Raw genomic sequence first — 18,880 nt, forward strand, 5'->3', positions numbered from 1 at the left:
GTGCCATTTGCCTGTAAGTTCACAACCTGCCTTTAGTTCTGCAAGACAAACTGACTCGCTTCTGTTCCAGTCACTTTCTGTAAGCACCAAAGTTGTGCTTCCGTGTTATTTACCACTCCTTTATCTACCTTTTATGTCTCAGCATTTATTAAAAATTACCTCTGTCAACCTTCTCTGCTGCTCATGTGTGTAACCTTTATTTTATGACTAATGAGACTTCCGGAGAGAGAGGAAATAAATTTGTGGTCAATCTATTATATTTAATCCAAATTTAGGACCTATGTTTAAATCAAAGTCTAATTTGAGTATAATTAATGATATTAAGCCAGAGAATTTTTTAAATTAATGTATCTATAATAAGCACATTACACTTTTCTCCTAAGGCCTTGTTTAATATTTTCATTCAAACTTTATCCACTGCCATATACTTCCCATTACTTCACAACATAGATGGAGCTGTTTTCATGAATGCCCAAAGTGTTAGAAATATTTAAGTTAATTAAGATTTGTTCATTTTTAGCCTGGTCAACATAGCAAGACCTCATGTCTACAAAAAGGTTAAATAACAAATTAGCCAGGCCTGGTGGCATGCGCCTTTCATTTTACCTACTCGGGAGGCTGAGGCAGAGGATCGCTTGAGCTCAAGAGTTTGAGGCTGCAGTTAACAATAATTGCACCACTGCACTCCAGCCTGGGCAACAAAGGGAGACCCTGTCTCGGAAAAAGGAAAAAAGTTACTAATTCTTTAAAAACATATCTAAAATTTGTCCTGCCCAAAAGGAGAGTGAAAAATGTAAACTTTAGTCTTTGTTTTATTTTATTTATGTTTGCTGAGAAAAATGCTGTACTTTATTTATTTATTTATTATTTCCGTAGGTTTTCGGAGGAACAGGTGGTATTTGGTTACATGACTAAGTTCTTTAGTGAGGATTTGTGAGATTTTGGTGCTCCCATCACCTGAGCAGTATCCACTGAACATGATTTGTAGTCTTTTATCCCTCACCCTCCTCCCAGCCTTTCCCCCAAGTCCCCAAAGTCCATTATATCATTCTTATGGCTTTGCATCCTCATAGCTTAGCTCTCACGTATGAAAGAGAACATGATATTTGGTTTTCCATGCTGAGTTACTTCACTTAGAACAATAGTCTTACTTCCATCCAGGTTGCTGGGAATACCGTGAATTTATTCCTTATTGTGGCTGAGTGGTATTCTTCATATATATGTGTATGTATATCACAGTTTCTTTTTTTTTTTTTTTTCATTGATCGTACATTCCTCCATGGAGGATTTTTTATCGTTCTTACAAGGTACCTGAGAGTATTACAGACTGAGGTCCAATTTAAATTAAAATCCTCCACTTGTGGAGTTTTAGAAACTATAAAAATTGTGTAAATTAAGGCCCCAAATTCAAGTGAATGTGAGCTGATAACCAAGAATTATTAGGGAATATTTTAAGTCTACCCAGAACTGAATATCTTTGCAAGATGGTCTCTGATCAGGCTTCTTACCTTTATATGGGACCCAGGGATCTTTTTCTCTAGTCCTCATCCTGCTCCTTACACAAAGCTTCAATGCCAACAGAAATCCATGGATGCCCCCAAAGTATTCAATGACTTCAGCACCTGCTTATCTCACAGCATATATTATACTCGTTTTGTTTCTAGCCCCAGAAAGTTTCCCTTATTTTCTTAATGGGCTCATCCGTTCATGTTAAAGGATATATATTATACAGAATCTAGTACTTTACATGTTTGGTGGAGGGAGGAATTCAGGCTTTCTAGTCTATCATATTGCTACAAATTAGTCTACTATTTCTGCAACTGCTTTATAAAATTTAAATACAATATTATATTTATTCTTTTTTTATTTTTATTATTATTATTATTATTATTATTACTATACTTTAGGTTTTATGGTACATGTGCACAATGTGCAGGTTAGTTACATATGTATACATGTGCCATGCTGGTGTGCTGCACCCACTAACTTGTCATCTAGCATTAGGTATATCTCCCAGTGCTATCCCTCCCCCCTCCCCCCACCCCACAACAGTCCCCAGAGTGTGATGTTCCCCTTCCTGTGTCCATGTGTTCTCATTGTTCAATTCCCACCTATGAGTGAGAATATGCAGTGTTTGGTTTTTTGTTCTTGTGATAGTTTACTGAGAATGATGATTTCCAATTTCATCCATGTCCCTACAAAGGATATGAACTCATCAATTTTTATGGCTGCATAGTATTCCATGGTGTATATGTGCCACATTTTCTTAATCCAGTCTATCGTTGTTGGACATTTGGGTTGTTTCCAAGTCTTTGCTATTGTCAATAATGCCACAATAAACATACATGTGCATGTGTCTTTATAGCAGCATGATTTATAGTCCTTTGGGTATATACCCAGTAATGGGATGGCTGGGTCAAATGGTATTTCCACCTCTAGATCCCTGAGGAATCGCCATGCTGACTTCCACAGGGTTGAACTAGTTTACAGTCCCACCAACAGTGTAAAAGTGTTCCTATTTCTCCACATCCTCTCCAGCACCTGTTGTTTCCTGACTTTTTAATGATTGCCATTCTAACTGGTGTGAGATGGTATCTCATTGTGGTTTTGATTTGCATTTCTCTGATGGCCAGTGATGGTGAGCATTTTTTCATGTGTTTTTTGGCTGCATAAATGTCTTCTTTTGAGAAGTGTCTGTTCATGTCCTTTGCCCACTTTTTGATGGGGTTGTTTGTTTTTTTCTTGAACATTTGTTGGAGTTCATTGTAGATTCTGGATATTAGCCCTTTGTCAGATGAGTAGGTTACAAAAATTTTCTCCCATTTTGTAGGTTGCCTGTTCACTCTGATGGTGGTTTCTTTTCTGTGCAGAAGCTCTTTAGTTTAATTAGATCCCATTTGTCAATTTTGGCTTTTGTTGCCATTGCTTTTGGTGTTTTAGACATGAAGTCCTTGCCCATGCCTATGTCCTGAATGGTAATGCCTAGGTTTTCTTCTAGGGTTTTTATGGTTTTAGGTCCAACGTTTAAGTCTTTAATCCATCTTGAATTAATTTTTGTATAAGGTGTAAGGAAGGGATCCAGTTTCAGCTTTCTACATATGGCTAGCCAGTTTTCCCAGCACCATTTATTAAATAGGGAATCCTTTCCCCATTTCTTGTTTTTCTCAGGTTTGTCAAAGATCAGATAGTTGTAGATATGCGGCATTATTTCTGAGGGCTCTGTTCTGTTCCATTGATCTATATCTCTGTTTTGGTACCAGTACCATGCTGTTTTGGTTACTGTAGCCTTGTAGTATAGTTTGAAGTCAGGTAGCGTGATGCCTCCAGCTTTGCTCTTTTGGCTTAGGATTGACTTGGTGATGTGGGCTCTTTTTTGGTTCCATATGAACTTTAAAGTAGTTTTTTCCAATTCTGTGAAGAAAGTCATTGGTAGCTTGATGGGGATGGCATTGAATCTGTAAATTACCTTGGGCAGTATGGCCATTTTCACGATATTGATTCTTCCTACCCATGAGCATGGAATGTTCTTCCATTTGTTTGTATCCTCTTTTATTTCCTTGAGTAGTGGTTTGTAGTTCTCCTTGAAGAGGTCCTTCACATCCCTTGTAAGTTGGATTCCTAGGTATTTTATTCTCTTTGAAGCAATTGTGAATGGGACTTCACTCATGATTTGGCTCTCTGTTTGTCTGTTACTGGTGTATAAGAATGCTTGTGATTTTTGTACATTGATTTTGTATCCTGAGACTGTGCTGAAGTTGCTTATCAGGTTAAGGAGATTTTGGGCTGAGACAATGGGGTTTTCTAGATACACAATCATGTCCTCTGCAAACAGGGACAATTTGACTTCCTCTTTTCCTAATTGAATACCCTTTATTTCCTTCTCCTGCCTGATTGCCCTGGCCAGAACTTCCAACACTATGTTGAATAGAAGTGGTGAGAGAGGGCATCCCTGTCTTGTGCCAGTGTTCAAAGGGAATGTTTCCAGTTTTTGCACATTCAGTATGATATTGGCTGTGGGTTTGTCATAGATAGCTCTTATTATTTTGAGATACGTCCAATCAATACCTAATTTATTGAGAGTTTTTAGCATGAAGGGTTGTTGAATTTTGTCAAAGGCCTTTTCTGCATCTATTGAGATAATCATGTGGTTTTTGTCTTTGGTTCTGTTTATATGCTGGATTACATTTATTGATTTGTTTATATTGAACCAGCCTTGCATCCCAGGGATGAAGCCCACTTGATTATGGTGGATAAGCTTTTTGATGTGCTGCTGGATTCAGTTTGCCAGTATTTTATTGAGGATTTTTGCATCAATGTTCATCAAGGATATTGGTCTAAAATTCCTTTTTTGGTTGTGTTTCTGCCCGGCTTTGGTATCAGGATGATGCTGGCCTCATAAAATGAGTTAGGGAGGATTCCCTCTTTTTCTATTGATTGGAATAGTTTCAGAAGGAATGGTACCAGTTCCTCCTTGTACCTCTGGTAGAATTCGGCTGTGAACCCATCTGGTCCTGGACTTTTTTTGGTTGGTAAGCTATTGATTATTGCCACAATTTCAGCTCCTGTTATTGGTCTATTCAGAGATTCAACTTCTTCCTGGTTTAGTCTTGGGAGGGTGTATGTGTCCAGGAATTATCCATTTCTTCTAGATTTTCTAGTTTATTTGCATAGAGGTGTTTGTAGTATTCTCTGATGGTAGTTTGTATTTCTGTGGGATTGGTGGTGATATCCCCTTTATCATTTTTTATTGCATCTATTTGATTCTTCTCTCTTTTTTTCTTTATTAATCTTGCTAGCAGTCTATCAATTTTGTTGATCCTTTCAAAAAACCAGCTCCTGGATTCATTAATTTTTTGAAGGGTTTTTTGTGTCTCTATTTCCTTCAGTTCTGCTCTGATTTTGGTTATTTCTTGCCTTCTGCTAGCTTTTGAATGTGTTTGCTCTTGCTTTTCTAGTTCTTTTAATTGTGATGTTAGGGTGTCAATTTTGGATCTTTCTTGCTTTCTCTTATGGGCATTTAGTGCTATAAAGTTCCCTCTACACACTGCTTTGAATGCGTCCCAGAGATTCTGGTATGTTGTGTCTTGGTTCTCGTTGGTTTCAAAGAACATCTTTATCTCTGCCTTCATTTCGTTATGTACCCAATAGTCATTCAGGAGCAGGTTGTTCAGTTTCCATGTAGTTGAGCGGTTTTGAGTGAGATTCTTAATCCTGAGTTCTACCTTGATTGCACTGTGATCTGAGAGATAGTTTGTTATAATTTCTGTTCTTTTACATTTACTGAGGAGAGCTTTACTTCCAAGTATGTGGTCAATTTTGGAATAGGTGTGGTGTGGTGCTGAAAAAAATGTATATTCTGTTGATTTGGGGTGGAGAGTTCTGTAGATGTCTATTAGGTCCGCTTGGTGCAGAGCTGAGTTCAATTCCTGGGTATCCTTGTTGACTTTCTGTCTCATTATCTATCTAATGTTGACAGTGGGGTGTTAAAGTCTCCCATTATTAATGTGTGGGAGTCTAGGTCTCTTTGTAGGTCACTCAGGACTTGCTTTATGAATCTGGCTGCTCCTGTATTGGGTGCATATATATTTAGGATAGTTAGCTCTTCTTGTTGAATTAATCCCTTTACCATTATGTAATGGCCTTCTTTGTCTCTTTTGATCTTTGTTGGTTTAAAGTCTGTTTTATCCGAGACTAGGATTGCAACCCCTGCCTTTTTTTGTTTTCCATTTGCTTGGTAGATCTTCCTCCATCCTTTTATTTTGAGCCTATGTGTGTCTCTGCATGTGAGATGTGTTTCCTGAATACAGCACACTGATGGGTCTTGAGTCTTTATCCAATTTGCCAGTCTGTGTCTTTTAATTGGAGCATTTAGTCCATTTACATTTAAAGTTAATATTGTTATGTGTGAATTTGATCCTGTCATAATGATGTTAGCTGGTTATTTTGCTCGTTAGTTGATGCGGTCTCTTCCTAGTCTCGATGGTCTTTACATTTTGGCATGATTTTGCAGTGGCTGGTACCAGTTGTGCCTTTCCATGTTTAGTGCTTCCTTCAGGAGCTCTTTTAGGGCAGGCCTGGTGGTGACAAAATCTGTCAGCATTTGCTTGTCTGTAAAGTATTTTATTTCTCCTTCACTTATGAAGCTTAGTTTGGCTGGATATGAAATTCTGGGTTGAAAATTGTTTTCTTTAAGAATGTTGAATATTGGCCCCCCACTCTCTTCTGGCTTGTAGGGTTTCTGCCGAGAGATCCGCTGTTAGTCTGATGGGCTTCCCTTTGAGGGTAAACCGATCTTTCTGTCTGGCTGCCCTTAACATTTTTTCCTTCATTTCAACTTTGGTGAATCTGACAATTACGTGTCTTGGAGTTGCTCTTCTCGAGGAGTATCTTTGTGGCATTCTCTGTATTTCCTGAATCTGAATGTTGGCCTGCCTTGCTAGATTGGGGAAGTTCTCCTGGATAATATCCTGCAGAGTGTTTTCCAACTTGTTTCCATTCTCCCCGTCACTTTCAGGTACACCAATCAGACGTAGATTTGGTCTTTTCACATAGTCCCACATTTCATGGAGGCTTTGCTCATTTGTTTTTATTCTTTTTTCTCTAAACTTCCCTTCTCGCTTCATTTCATTCATTTCATCTTCCATGGCTGATACCCTTTCTTCCATTTGATCGCATCGGCTCCTGAGGCTTCTGCATTCTTCACATAGTTCTCGAGCCTTGGTTTTCAGCTCCATCAGCTCCTTTACGCACTTCTCTGTATTGGTTATTCTAGTTATACATTCTTCTAAATTTTTTTCAAAGTTTTCAACTTCTTTGCCTTTGGTTTGAATATCCTCCTGTAGCTCAGAGTAATTTGATCGTCTGAAGCCTTCTTCTCTCAGCTCGTCAAAGTCATTCTCCATCCAGCTTTGTTCCATTGCTGGTGAGGAACTGCATTCCTTTGGAGGAGGAGAGGCACTCTGCTTTTTAGAGTTTCCAGTTTTTCTGCTCTGCTTTTTCCCCATCTTTGTGGTTTTATCTACTTTTGGTCTTTGATGATGGTGATGTATAGATGGGTTTTTGGTGTGGATGTCCTTTCTGTGTGTTAGTTTTCCTTCTAACAGACAGGACCCTCAGCTGCAGGTCTGTTGGAGTACCTGGCCGGCCGTGTGAGGTGTCAGTCTGCCCCTGCTGGGGGGTGCCACCCAGTTAGGCTGCTCGGGGGGTCAGGGGTCAGGGACCCACTTGAGGAGGCAGTCTGCCCATTCTCAGATCTCCAGCTGCGTGCTGGGAGAACCACTGCTCTCCTCAAAGCTGTCAGACAGGGACATTTAAGTCTGCAGAGGTTTCTGCTGTCTTTTTGTTTGTCTGTGCCCTGCCCCCAGAGGTGGAGCCTACAGAGGCAGGCAGGCCTCCTTGAGCTGTGGTGGGCTCCACCCAGTTCAAGCTTCCCGGCTACTTTGTTTACCTAAGCGAGCCTGGGCAATGGCGGGCGCCCCTCTCCCAGCCTCACGGCCACCTTGCTGTTTGATCTCAGACTGCTGTGCTAGCAATCAGTGAGACTCCATGGGCGTAGGACCCTCTGAGCCAGGTGCGGGCTATAATCTCCTGGTGCACCATTTCCTAAGCCCATCGGAAAAGCACAGTATTCGGGTGGGAGTGGCCCGATTTTCCAGGTGCCATCTGTCACCTCTGGAAAGGGAACTCCCTGACCCCTTGCACTTCCCGAGTGAGGCAATTCCTCGCCCCTGCTTCGGCTGGCACACGGTGCGCTCACCCACTGACCTGCGCCCACTGTCTGGCACTCCCTAGTGAGATGAACATGGTACCTCAGATGGAAATGCAGAAATCACCCATCTTCTGCATCGCTCACGCTGGGAGCTGTAGACTGGAGGTGTTCCTATTCGGCCATCTTGGCTCCTCCCCCTATCACAGTTTCTTTATCCACTCATTGATTGATGGGCATTTGGGCTGGTTCTGTATTTTTGTAATTGTAATTTGTTCGAGTTCCTCATAGATTCTGGGTAATAGCCCTTTGTCAGATGTATAGACTGTGAAGATTTCCTCTCACTCTGTGGTTGTCTGTTTTCTCTGCTGATTGTTCCTTTTCCTGTGCAGAAGCTCTTTAGTTAAGTCTCACCTGTTTGTTTCTGTCCCATTTGCTTTTGTGTTCTTGGTCATGAAGTCTTTGCCTAAGCCAGTGTCTAGATGGGTTTTTCCAATGTTATCTTCTAGAACTTTTATGGTTTCAGGTCATAGATTTATGTCCTTGATCCATCTTGAGTTGATTTTTGTGTAAGGTGAGAGTTGAGGATCCAGTTTCATTCTCCTGCATGTGACTTGCCCAATTATCCCAGCACCATTTGTTGAATAGGGTTTACTTTCTTCACTTTATGTTTTAGCTGGCTTTGTTGAAAATCAGTTGGCTATAGGTAGAGTTTATTTCTGGGTTCTCTATTCTGTTCCATTGGTGTCTGTGCCTGTTTTTATACCAGTACGATGCTATTTTGGTGACTATGGCCTTATAGTATAGTTTGAAATCAGGTAATGTCATGCCTCCAGATTTGTTGTTTTTGCTTAGTTTTGTTTTGGCTATGCGGGTTCTTGTTTGGTCCATATAAATTTTAGGATTGTTTTTTCTAGTTCTGCGAAGAGGGATGGTGGTATTTGGATGGGAGTTGCATTGAATTTGTAGATTGCTTTTGGCAGTATGGTCATTTTCACAATATTCATTCTACCCATTCATGAGCATGGGATGTCTTTCCATTTGTTTGTGTCCATGACTTCATTCAGCAATGTTTTGTAGTTCCCAATGGCATATCAAAAAGATAATCTGGCCAGGTGCAGTGGCTCACACCTGTAATCCCAGCACTTTGGGAGGCTGAGGCAAGTGGATCATGAGGTCAGGAGTTTGAGACCAGCCTGGCCAACATGGTGAAACCCCATCTCTACTAAAAATACAAAAGTTAGCCGGGCGTGGTGGCACTCATCTGTAATCCCATCTACTCAGGAGGCTGAGGCAGGAGAATCGCTTGAACCTGGGAGGCGGAGGTTGTAGTGAGCCAAGATCACCCCACTGCATACTCCAGCCTGGGCAACAGAGCGAGACTCCATCTCAAAAAAAAAAAAAAAAAAGATAATCCACCCTGATCAAATGGGTTTCATACCAGGGATGCAGGGATGGATTAACATACACAAGTCAATAAATGTGATACACCACATAAACAGAATTAAAAACAAAAAAATCACATGATCATCTTAACAGATGCAGAAAAAGCATTTGACAAAATGCAGCATCCTTTTATGATTAAAACCCTCAGCAAAATCGGCATACAAGGGTCATAGCTCAATGTAATAAAAGCCATCTATGACAAACCCACAGCCAACCTAATACTGAAAGGGGGAAAAGTTGAAAGCATTCCCCCTGAGAACTGGAACAAGACAAGGATGCCCACTCTCACCACTTGTATTCAACATACTACTGGAAGGCCTAGCCAGAGCAATCACACAAGAGAAAGCAATAAAAGGCATCCAGATCAGTAAAGAGGAAGTCAAACTGTTGCTGTTTGATGATGATATGATCATATACCTAGGAAACCCTAAAGACTCCTCCAAAAAGCTCCTAGAACTGATAAATGAATTCAGCAAAGTTTCAGGAGACAAAATTAATGTACACAAATCAGTAGCTCTGTTATACCCCAACAGCGACCAAGCTTAGAATCAAACCAAGAACTCAACCCCTTTTTTTGATAGCTGCAAAAATAAACTAAACTAAAATAAAATACTTAGGAATAGACCTAACCAAGGAGGTGAAAGACCTCTACAAGGAAAACAACTTTAGTATTTTTAATGGGTTAAAATGAGAGGCAGCAGGTACAGCAGAAGAAGTCAGTGGGTGGGCATCGGCGTCCAACGGGTACCAGACCTTTGATGGTAAGGCTTTGGTTTTGACTTACTAAATTACTAGGTATGATTATTTTCTAGTTTTTGTCATTAAACCTTAAAACTACTAAGTAACCCCTTCCATTTCTTGTTAAATATAGTAAAATTTCATACTCTGATTTACGCTGACTGACGTTAGATTATTTGTTTCTATTTTGTGACTACCTTAAATAATACCTATAAACAGTAAACTGTTAGTAGTGTTTTTGCTGTAATTAAATATAGTAAGACTTATCTTCCAAATGATAACTGAATTGTCAAACACTTGTCGAAGTTTTGGATTTACTCAAAATTCTATGCTCAGCAGCTGGAGGTAGGAAGAGTAAGGGCCCTCCCTTACTCTTATGGTGAGGAATGCTTTCTCATGAGGGGAATACTCTGCAAGAATTAGCATCTCGTAAGCAGTGGTGAATTCAACTAATTAGTGTACAAAAATACATTTTTTGGTGTGGCTGCTGACCAAGAGATCCAAGAGGGTAGATGGAGTTGAGCTCGCTGAAGCAAGGAAAGAGAAAAGCAGTATTCTAGGCAGAGAGCAGGGGTAGAGCAGGAAAATGGCTAGGTGCAGGTCAGATGATTTATAGAATGAAATTGATCAAGTTTTGAAATGAATGCAAAGTATTCTCTGAGAGTCTCATTTGAGTCATGTCTTTGCAGTCTTATTTAAACATGAAGTGAAAGTTAGATTGTTTAAGTTGTTATTTGTTTTCAGGGTGTGAGAGAATATTTAAGTGATACTCTTTTTATCCTCCACATAAGAAACTAGGACTAGAGAAACCTATGGCTTCCTCACTTGTTGGTGGCCTAGCAGCCCTGGCACACAGAGTCTCTGAATCCGAAACACTTCTTTTGTAACAATATCACCTGAAATAATACATTTAGGATTAGCAATTTAGTAAATGCATTAGTCTTGTATTCACTGCAATAAAATGCTCTTGTACCAGTATTATTTAATACATTACATTTTATCATAGTAAATAAATAATAGAAGGGCCGGGCACGGTGGCTCACGCCTGTAATCCCAGTACTTTGGGAGACCGAGGCTCGAGACCGTCCTGGATAACACGATGAAACTCCATCTCTATTAAAAATACAAAAAATTAGCTAAGTGTGGTGGCAGGCGCCTGTAGTCCCAGCTACTCAGGAGGCTGAGTTAGGAGAATGGCGTGAACCCGGGAGGCGGAGCTTGCAGTGAGCCCAGATCATGACACTGCACTCCAGCCTGGGATACAGAGCGAGACTCCGTCTCATAAATAAATATAAATAAATAAATAAATAAATAAATAAAATAATAGAAATCCTCGGCTGCTTTATATAACTGTAGAAAAAAATGAAATCTTATTTTAAACTTTTCTTCTTTTTTTTGAGACGGAGTCTCACTTTGTCACCTGGGCTGGAGTGCAGTGGCGCAAACTCGGCTCACTGCAAGCTCCTCCTCCTGGGTTCACCCCATTCTCCTGTTTCAGCCTCCCGAGTAGCTGGGACTACAGGGGCCTGCTACCATGCCCAGCTAATTTTTTGTATTTTTAGTAGAGACGGGGTTTCAGCATGTTAGCCAGGATGGTCTCGATCTCCTGACCTCGTGATCCACCCACCTCGGCCTCCCAAAGTGCTGGGATTACAGGTGTGAGCCACCGCGCCCGGCGAAGCCGACTTTTCTCATTTTTAACGGTAATTCATAAAATCCTTGTTAGGTTTGATGACAGGTAACATATTAAGGGCAGCATTTTATAACCCATATCTTAAACATCATCTCTGGAAGTTGAGAGCCTCCAATAGGTTTTCTATAGAGTGCACATGATACCACTCAGGCAGTTCATGGAGTGTAAGACATATCTTAGTGCTTTGTCATTTGACATTTTAACTGAGAAAAAAATACACTTTGATAAGTTTGACTTATACTTCCCTTCCCTTTCAGGTATCTACTGAGTGTTTCAGTCAACAATACAGCTCATGTTCAAAAATATTCCTTGATGACAGCACAGCCAGCCAGCCTTATCTTACAATGACAATAATATCGTGAGTACAAGTATACTGCCGAGGGACAGATTCCTTTATTCTAAAATTATTTCAGCCATTTGGTTGTCCTCTTCAGTGATCAGTTTAAGAAACTGGAGTCAACCATATATTGATATCCAGATTCTACATATTAAGTATCAGTTTCTCTTTTAATCTTAGACATCGTAGTGGAAGGAAAAATCAGCAAAGAAGCAATCCCAGAAACAGTGTATTTTTTTGATGCCTTTATGCCTTAAGACAATGTTGAACACAGTGAGAAGGATAGGTTCCCTTTATTGAATGTTTTTTGTGAAAACTTAGTTTTTCAGTGCATTATAGGCCTAAATCAGCGTGCACTACTTTGGACATTAGCCTTGGAAGAAGGAACAGGTTTTCTTCTTCTGGCACCACAGTGTATCTGCATTTGAATTTCTCTCCCATTGTGCATGAGCACCTCATGGGCCACAAAGATGGGCTTTGAGAGCACACTGAGATGAAATTTATTTTAAAAGGAACAACAGCCAACACCACCACCAGCTCCATAGGGGCTGTCCAGTGTACATTATTCTCATCTCCTTGGGTTATTAGTCTTGATTTTTAGAACACAGTTTGGAAAGTGCTAATTTAGAATGTTAATGTCTTTATCTTTAATTTTACTTTTCATTCTGTAAACATAACTAGCTTATAAACAATTTTGTTTCAAATGCATTAGCCTTTTTAGCTAATTCAATTGTCAATAACTTTTACTTCAATTAAAAGTGGCAAGTTTACACATAATGTCACTTTCCTCCCTCCCTTTTAACAATAATTGAGAGGAAATTGTGTTTCAAACAAAAACTGGACTCAAACTCTGTCTCAAGTCCTGAGCTTTGGGACCTATTGAGTAATCACTAAATGTCTGTAGTCAGCCAAGTCCCTTAAATCTTTGAGCACACATACACAAAAACTACTTTGACTAGAGTCCCTGGCTTCTTTTGAGTTTCAAAGATTTTGATATGTTAGCATACAATTCAAAAGCAGCTTTGAAGATTAATTTTGCTCAAACAAATTTTGTGCTTTTTTTCCTCATTATTCTACTTTTTAGAAGTCTACTTTTGAAAGTAAAGTAAGTTTTAATTTGCCATCAGCAAATTTGAGAAATAATCATTTGGTGTATTCACTATTGGTGAAATAAAGGTTTATTGAGCAAATTAATAGGGCAAATTGGCTTCAAGAAAATATTTTGAAAAATGTTTTATCATGAATCAGTAGTGCACTGTTGTCAGTGGGATAGGTGGAACTCACTGAGATCACTTATGCAAGGTATTTTTCAAAATACAGGTCTTCAAACACATGTATCTTCCCATCTCCACTTTCCCTCTATCTCTAGGCACTGAGAAACCTTTTAGGAAAATTGGGATGGATGTGAGGCATCTTTCTGTGAAGAAAAGCATCCCAGAAGATTCTGATTTTCACCCCAGCTCAATCATTCCAAACTTTGCTGCACATTGAAATCACCTGGGAAACTTTTACCGACAACCTTGATGCCCAAAGTCATACCCAATACTAATTAAATTAAAATGTCTCACGTTGAAGATGAGGCAGATATTAAAGCTTCTCAGATGATTTTAATGTGCAGCAAAGTGTGAGAGCCACTGCTTAATTTGAGTTTAGGACAAGAAACTGCTCCTATTTGGTGGGACCTTGGGCAAGTCAGTTTTAAGGTTTGTTTCCCTGATCTGTAAAATGAGTGTTGAATTAAATGTCACATTAAATGTCGTTGGTCCTTTCCAGCATGTAACTTTAAATTCTGTGATTTTAAAATTATTTCAGAGATGAAAACTACTTGAAGCACTATATACATATTCATCTTACATGCTAATGTTGCAGGCTTTTTAAAAAGTGCTAATATTGTGTAGACCTATTACTAAAATTGAGATTTCCCTTCCCTCAGTTGTTTTGAGCCTCACTCTACAAAATTAGCTGGGCGTGGTGGCACATGCCTGTAATCCCAGCCACTTGGGAGGCTGAGGCAGGAGAATCTCTTGAACCTGGGAGGCAGAGGTTGTGGTGAGCCAAGATCGCACCATTGCACTCCAGCCTGGGCAACAAGAGTGAAACTCCATCCCCCCCAAAAAAAACAATTACCTGGGCATAGTGGCACAAACTTGTAGTCCCAGCTTCTTGGGAGGCTGAGGCATGAGAATTGCTTGAACCTGGGTGGTGGAGGTTGCGGGGAGTCAAGATCGCACCACTGCAGTCCAGTCTGAGCAACAGAGACAGACTCTGGGTCAAAAAATAAATAAATACGTAAAATAAATCACATGGGATGAAAGGTTTTATGGGTAGAAAAGCATATAACAGTAAAATCTGTTATTATTTATATAGTATAATCCCCAACAGAAAAAGAGATTGACCTTCAGACATCTACCATCAAAGTCTCAGGAAAGTGGCTACCCCTAACCACATCAGCCTGCACACCCATCTCCAGCTCTAAAAGCAATGGCCTATCCAAGGACATGAACAGTCTACGTATCTCAGCCAATTCAGACACCGGGCTGGGTGACTCCATATGCTTCAGCCCCAGTATCTCCAGCACCACCAGCCCCAAGCTCCACCCGCCCCCCTCTCCTCATGCCAATAAAAAGAAACACCTAAAGAAGAAAAGCACCAACAACTTAAAAGATGATGGCCTATCCAGCACTGCTGAGGAACAAGAAGAAAACTTTATCATTGTGTCCGTCACTGGCCAAACGTGGCACTTTGAAGCCACAACGTATGAGGAGCGGGATGCCTGGGACCAAGCTATCGAGAGCCAGATCCTGGCCAGCCTGCAGTCATGCGAGAGCAGTAAGAGCAAGTCCCAGCTGACAAGCCAGAGCGAGGCCGTGGCCCTGCAGTCGAACCAAAACATGTGTGGGAACTCCCACTGTGTGGACTGTGAGACCCAGAATCCTAAGTGGGCCAGTTTGAACTTGGGAGTCCTCATGTGTATTGAATGCTCAGGGATCCACCAGAATCTTGGCACCCACCTTTCCCGAGTGTGATCTCTGGACCTGGATGACTGGCCAGTTGAGCTCATGAAGGTTATGTTATCTATTGGCAATGACCTAGCCAACAGCATCTGGGAAGGAAGCAGCCAGGGGCGGACGAAACCCTCAGTAGAGTCCACAAGGGAAGAGAAGGAATGGTGGATCTGTTCCAAATATGAGCAGAAGCTCTTTCTGGCCCCACTACCCTGCACGGAGCTGTCCCTGGGCCAGCACCTGCTGTGGGTCACTGCTGATGAGGACCTGTGGACAGTCATCCTGCTACTGGCACATGGCTCCCGGGAGGAGGTGAACGAGACCTGTGGGGAGGGAGATGGCTTCACGGCACTCCATCTGGCCTGCCGCAAGGGGAATGTGGTCCTGGCGCAGCTCCTGATCTGGTACGGGGTGGACGTCATGGCCCGAGATGCCCACGGGAACACAGCACTGGCCTACACCCGGCAGGCCTCCAGCCAGGAGTGCATCGACGTGCTGCTGCAGTACGGCTGCCCCGACGAGTGTGTGTAGTATCTGTTTTATTTGACTACAGTCTCCTTGGTGCAAAAACAAAATGGGAAAAATAAGAATAACTCAGAATTTCAAAAGGAAATCACAAATTCAGCTAATAATAGCATTTTCAATACTTTTCATAAACTAAGTAAATACACAAAATGTTGATTTTTCTGACCGTAAGAGATATTTTATGTCGTTTTGCTGAGGTGGATGTGTTAGTCTTAGGCCCTCCTGGGCCACATTGCCCAAGTCACACAGGCTTCTGTATTATGTATTTAGATAAGATGTGTGAAAATATATTTGAAAAAAGTTCATAAATATCCATTGATTTTTGTACACATGGCAACTCTTTTTTTTTTTTATGGTGTTTCATTCTGTTACCCAGGCTGGAGTGCAGTGGCGTGATATCGGCTCACTGCAAGCTCTGCCTCCCAGATTCATGCCATTCTCCTGCCTCAGCCTCTCAAGTAGCTGGGACTACAGGTGCCTGCCACCACACCCGGCTAATTTTTTGTATTTTTAGTAGAGACGTGGTTTCACCATGTTAGCCAGGATGGTCTCGAACTCCTGACCTCGTGACCCACCTGCCTTCACCTCCCAAAGTGCTGGGATTACAGGCATAAGCCACCGTGCCCGGCCCATGGCACCTCTCTTAATTTATAAATTGAACTGCATGTGAACTAATAATGTCAGTTAATTGAGATAAGAGGGTTACAGATTGGCTGGGCCCAGCGGCTCACACCTGTAATCCTAGCACTTTGAGAGGCCTAGGCGGGCTGATCACCAGGTCAGGAGATTGAGACCATTCTGGCTAACATGATGAAACCCCATCTCTACTAAAAAATACAAAAAATTAGCTGGGCGTGGTAGCTCACACCTGTAATCCCAGCACTTTGGGAGGCTGAGGCAGGTGGATCAGGAGGTCAGGAGATCAAGACCATCCTGGCTAACATGGTGAAACCCCGTCTCTACTAAAAATACAAAAAAAAAAAAAAATTAGCCAGGCATGGTGGTGGGCACCTGTAGTCCCAGCTACTCAGGAGGCTGAGGCAGGAGACTGGTATGAACCCAGGAGGTGGAGCTTGCAGTGAGCCGAGATTGTGCCACCGCACTCCAGCCTGGGCGACCGAGCGAGACTCCATCTCAAAAAAAAAAATTAGCTGGGCTTGGTGGTGGTGGGCACCTGTAGTCCCAGCTACTTGGGAGGCTGAGGCAGGAGAATGGCATGAACTCGGGAGGTAAAGCTTGCAGTGAGCAGAGATTGTGCCACCGCACTCCAGCCTGAGCAACAGAGCGAGATTCCATCTCAAAAAAAAAGAAAAGAAAAGAAAAAGAGGGTTGTGGATCATTGCACATGGAAAATATTCCCAGCAGTAAACACTTCCATTAATGTGATCTACAGCTTTTAAAAAGGAACATCTCAGAATAAGATGGTGGTACAATTTGCTTATTGAGAAAGGAAAAAAAAAACCACACTGGAGTATATTAAAAAGGGAAAAGAAGGAATGTGATTTCTCATGATTGAAAGCTTGATTTAGATTGCATACAGCTTTTGCTACCCAAGACCAAGCGGCTCTGGCAAGACAGGGTGGTTTTCTGAATGCCAGACTGAGGTTCCTTATGAAGGCAGCTCTAATGGTTCCAGATGTATAGAGATAGCTGATGCAGGAGGGAAAGCTGGATTGGAAAAGGGAGAGTTTTGTAGATGGGCTACGCTCATTGTGCCTTTGAAAGAGCAGAGCCAGCAGCCTCTAGTCATCATTTGGATATAAAGGACTAGAGCATGAATCTGATGTAGAGCTACAGAATGAAGAGCAACAGCAGCTGTTTAAATACCAAGAAAGTGTGTAGAATGAAATTGGATGAGCCAGGCATGGTGGTTTCATGCCTTTAGTCCTAGCTACTTGGGAGGCTGAGGTAGGGGAATTACTTGAGCTCAGCAGTTTGAGTCCAGCCTGGGCCAGATGGTGAGACCCTGTATCTTAAGAAAAGAAAAAATAAGACCAGGTACAGTATCTCATGCCTGTAATCCCAGCACTTTGGGAGGCCAAGTTGAGAGGATTGCTCGAGTGTAGGAGTTCAAGACCAGACTGGGCAATAAAGTGAGACCCATTTCTACCAAAAAAAAAAAATCAAGAAATTAGCTGGACACGGTGGCACATGCTTGTGGCCCCAGTTACATGGCATGGCAGGCTGAGGCAGGAAGATCACTTGAGCCCAGGAGGTGGAGGCTGCAGTGACCCGTATTCATGCCACTGCACTCCAGCCTGGGCAACAGAGTGAGACCCTGTCTCAAAAACAGATAAAGTGGACAGAAAATAGGTTGGTAAGGACTAATCATTTAAGGGACAAGCCCCCAGAGGAGTGGCTACTAGAGTGGGAGGAGGAAAAGCAGAAGAGTTTAACAAAAGGAGAAAGAGTTGAAGATAGGCGAGGCTGTGGTCACAGTGCTGAATGCTGCCAAGCAGTGACTTGATTCGTGAACACTCACTGGATGCTGACTCTGTTGCTCTTCCAAGTGCTGGGATAGAGGAGAGGAGAGATGGAGCACAGTTCTTGCTTTTATGAGCTTATGTTCTAGGAAGTTCAAACTTAAGTATTTTTTCAGGTAGTATGAAATAGCAGGAAGATGAAGCAGGCTAAAGGGACACAGAGTGATTGGGCGCTATTTTAAGTAGAATGATAAGGAAGAGCCTATCTAGAGAGCTATTTGAACAGTGACCTGACTGAAGGGACAACAGAAAGCAGTGCTGACATTACAGGTAGCAGGATGACTGCCAAAACAGACAGAAACGTATTTCATGTGTGTTTGAGGAATGAAGAGCAAGGTGACCAGCATGGTGAGAGTGAAGAATGAGGGAAACCTTGAATGAGAATAAAGCAATTCCATCTTGGATGCTAATCTGCCTTGTTCTGATTAATCCCAGTTCCAAGAATTCATCTATGATTTCTATTTTATCTTTTTAAAAAAATTTTTTTTATTTTTTATTTTTTGAGAAGGAGTTTCACTCTGTCTCCTAGGTTGGACTGCAGCAGCATAATCTCAGCTCACTGCAAACTCCACCTCCTGGGTTCAAGTGATTCTCCTGCCTCAGCTTCCCTAGAAACTGGGATTACAGGCACCTGCCACCATGCCTGGCTAATTTTTGTATTTTTAGTAGAGACGAGGTTTTACCGTGTTGGCCAGGCTGGCCTCGAACTCCTAACCTCAGGTGATCTGCCTACTTCGGCCTCCCAGAGTGCTGGGATTACAGGCGTGAGCCACCGTGCCTGGCCATACACATCCCTACTGAAGCACTCATTACCCTTTCCCTATGCTATATAAGCTCTGGGTCGGGGAGGTGGGGGTAATGGCACAAGGATCCACTATCTTATCTTGGTGCCATCCCTGACTTGGCTTCTGTTCATAAATGCCTATTAAATGTTTCTTTCTGAGAAAC

At 41.7% G+C, this 18,880-nt stretch overlaps 1 protein-coding gene across 1 annotated transcript in view; it reads left to right on the plus strand.

Moving 5' to 3' along the window:
* Positions 1-15,752, plus strand: part of LOC100459535 (arf-GAP with GTPase, ANK repeat and PH domain-containing protein 5-like) — a 30,335-nt gene extending 14,583 nt beyond the window's left edge. Inside the window, 2 exon segments of the mRNA XM_063727230.1 lie at positions 11,840-11,940; positions 14,291-15,752. Coding sequence (XP_063583300.1) covers positions 11,840-11,940; positions 14,291-15,455 — 1,266 coding nt within the window. The 3' untranslated portion in view covers positions 15,456-15,752.
* Positions 15,753-18,880: the final 3,128 nt, after the last annotated feature.

The sequence above is a fragment of the Pongo abelii genome, chromosome 8, assembly GCF_028885655.2.
Source record: "Pongo abelii isolate AG06213 chromosome 8, NHGRI_mPonAbe1-v2.0_pri, whole genome shotgun sequence".
Classification (NCBI taxonomy): domain Eukaryota; kingdom Metazoa; phylum Chordata; class Mammalia; order Primates; family Hominidae; genus Pongo; species Pongo abelii.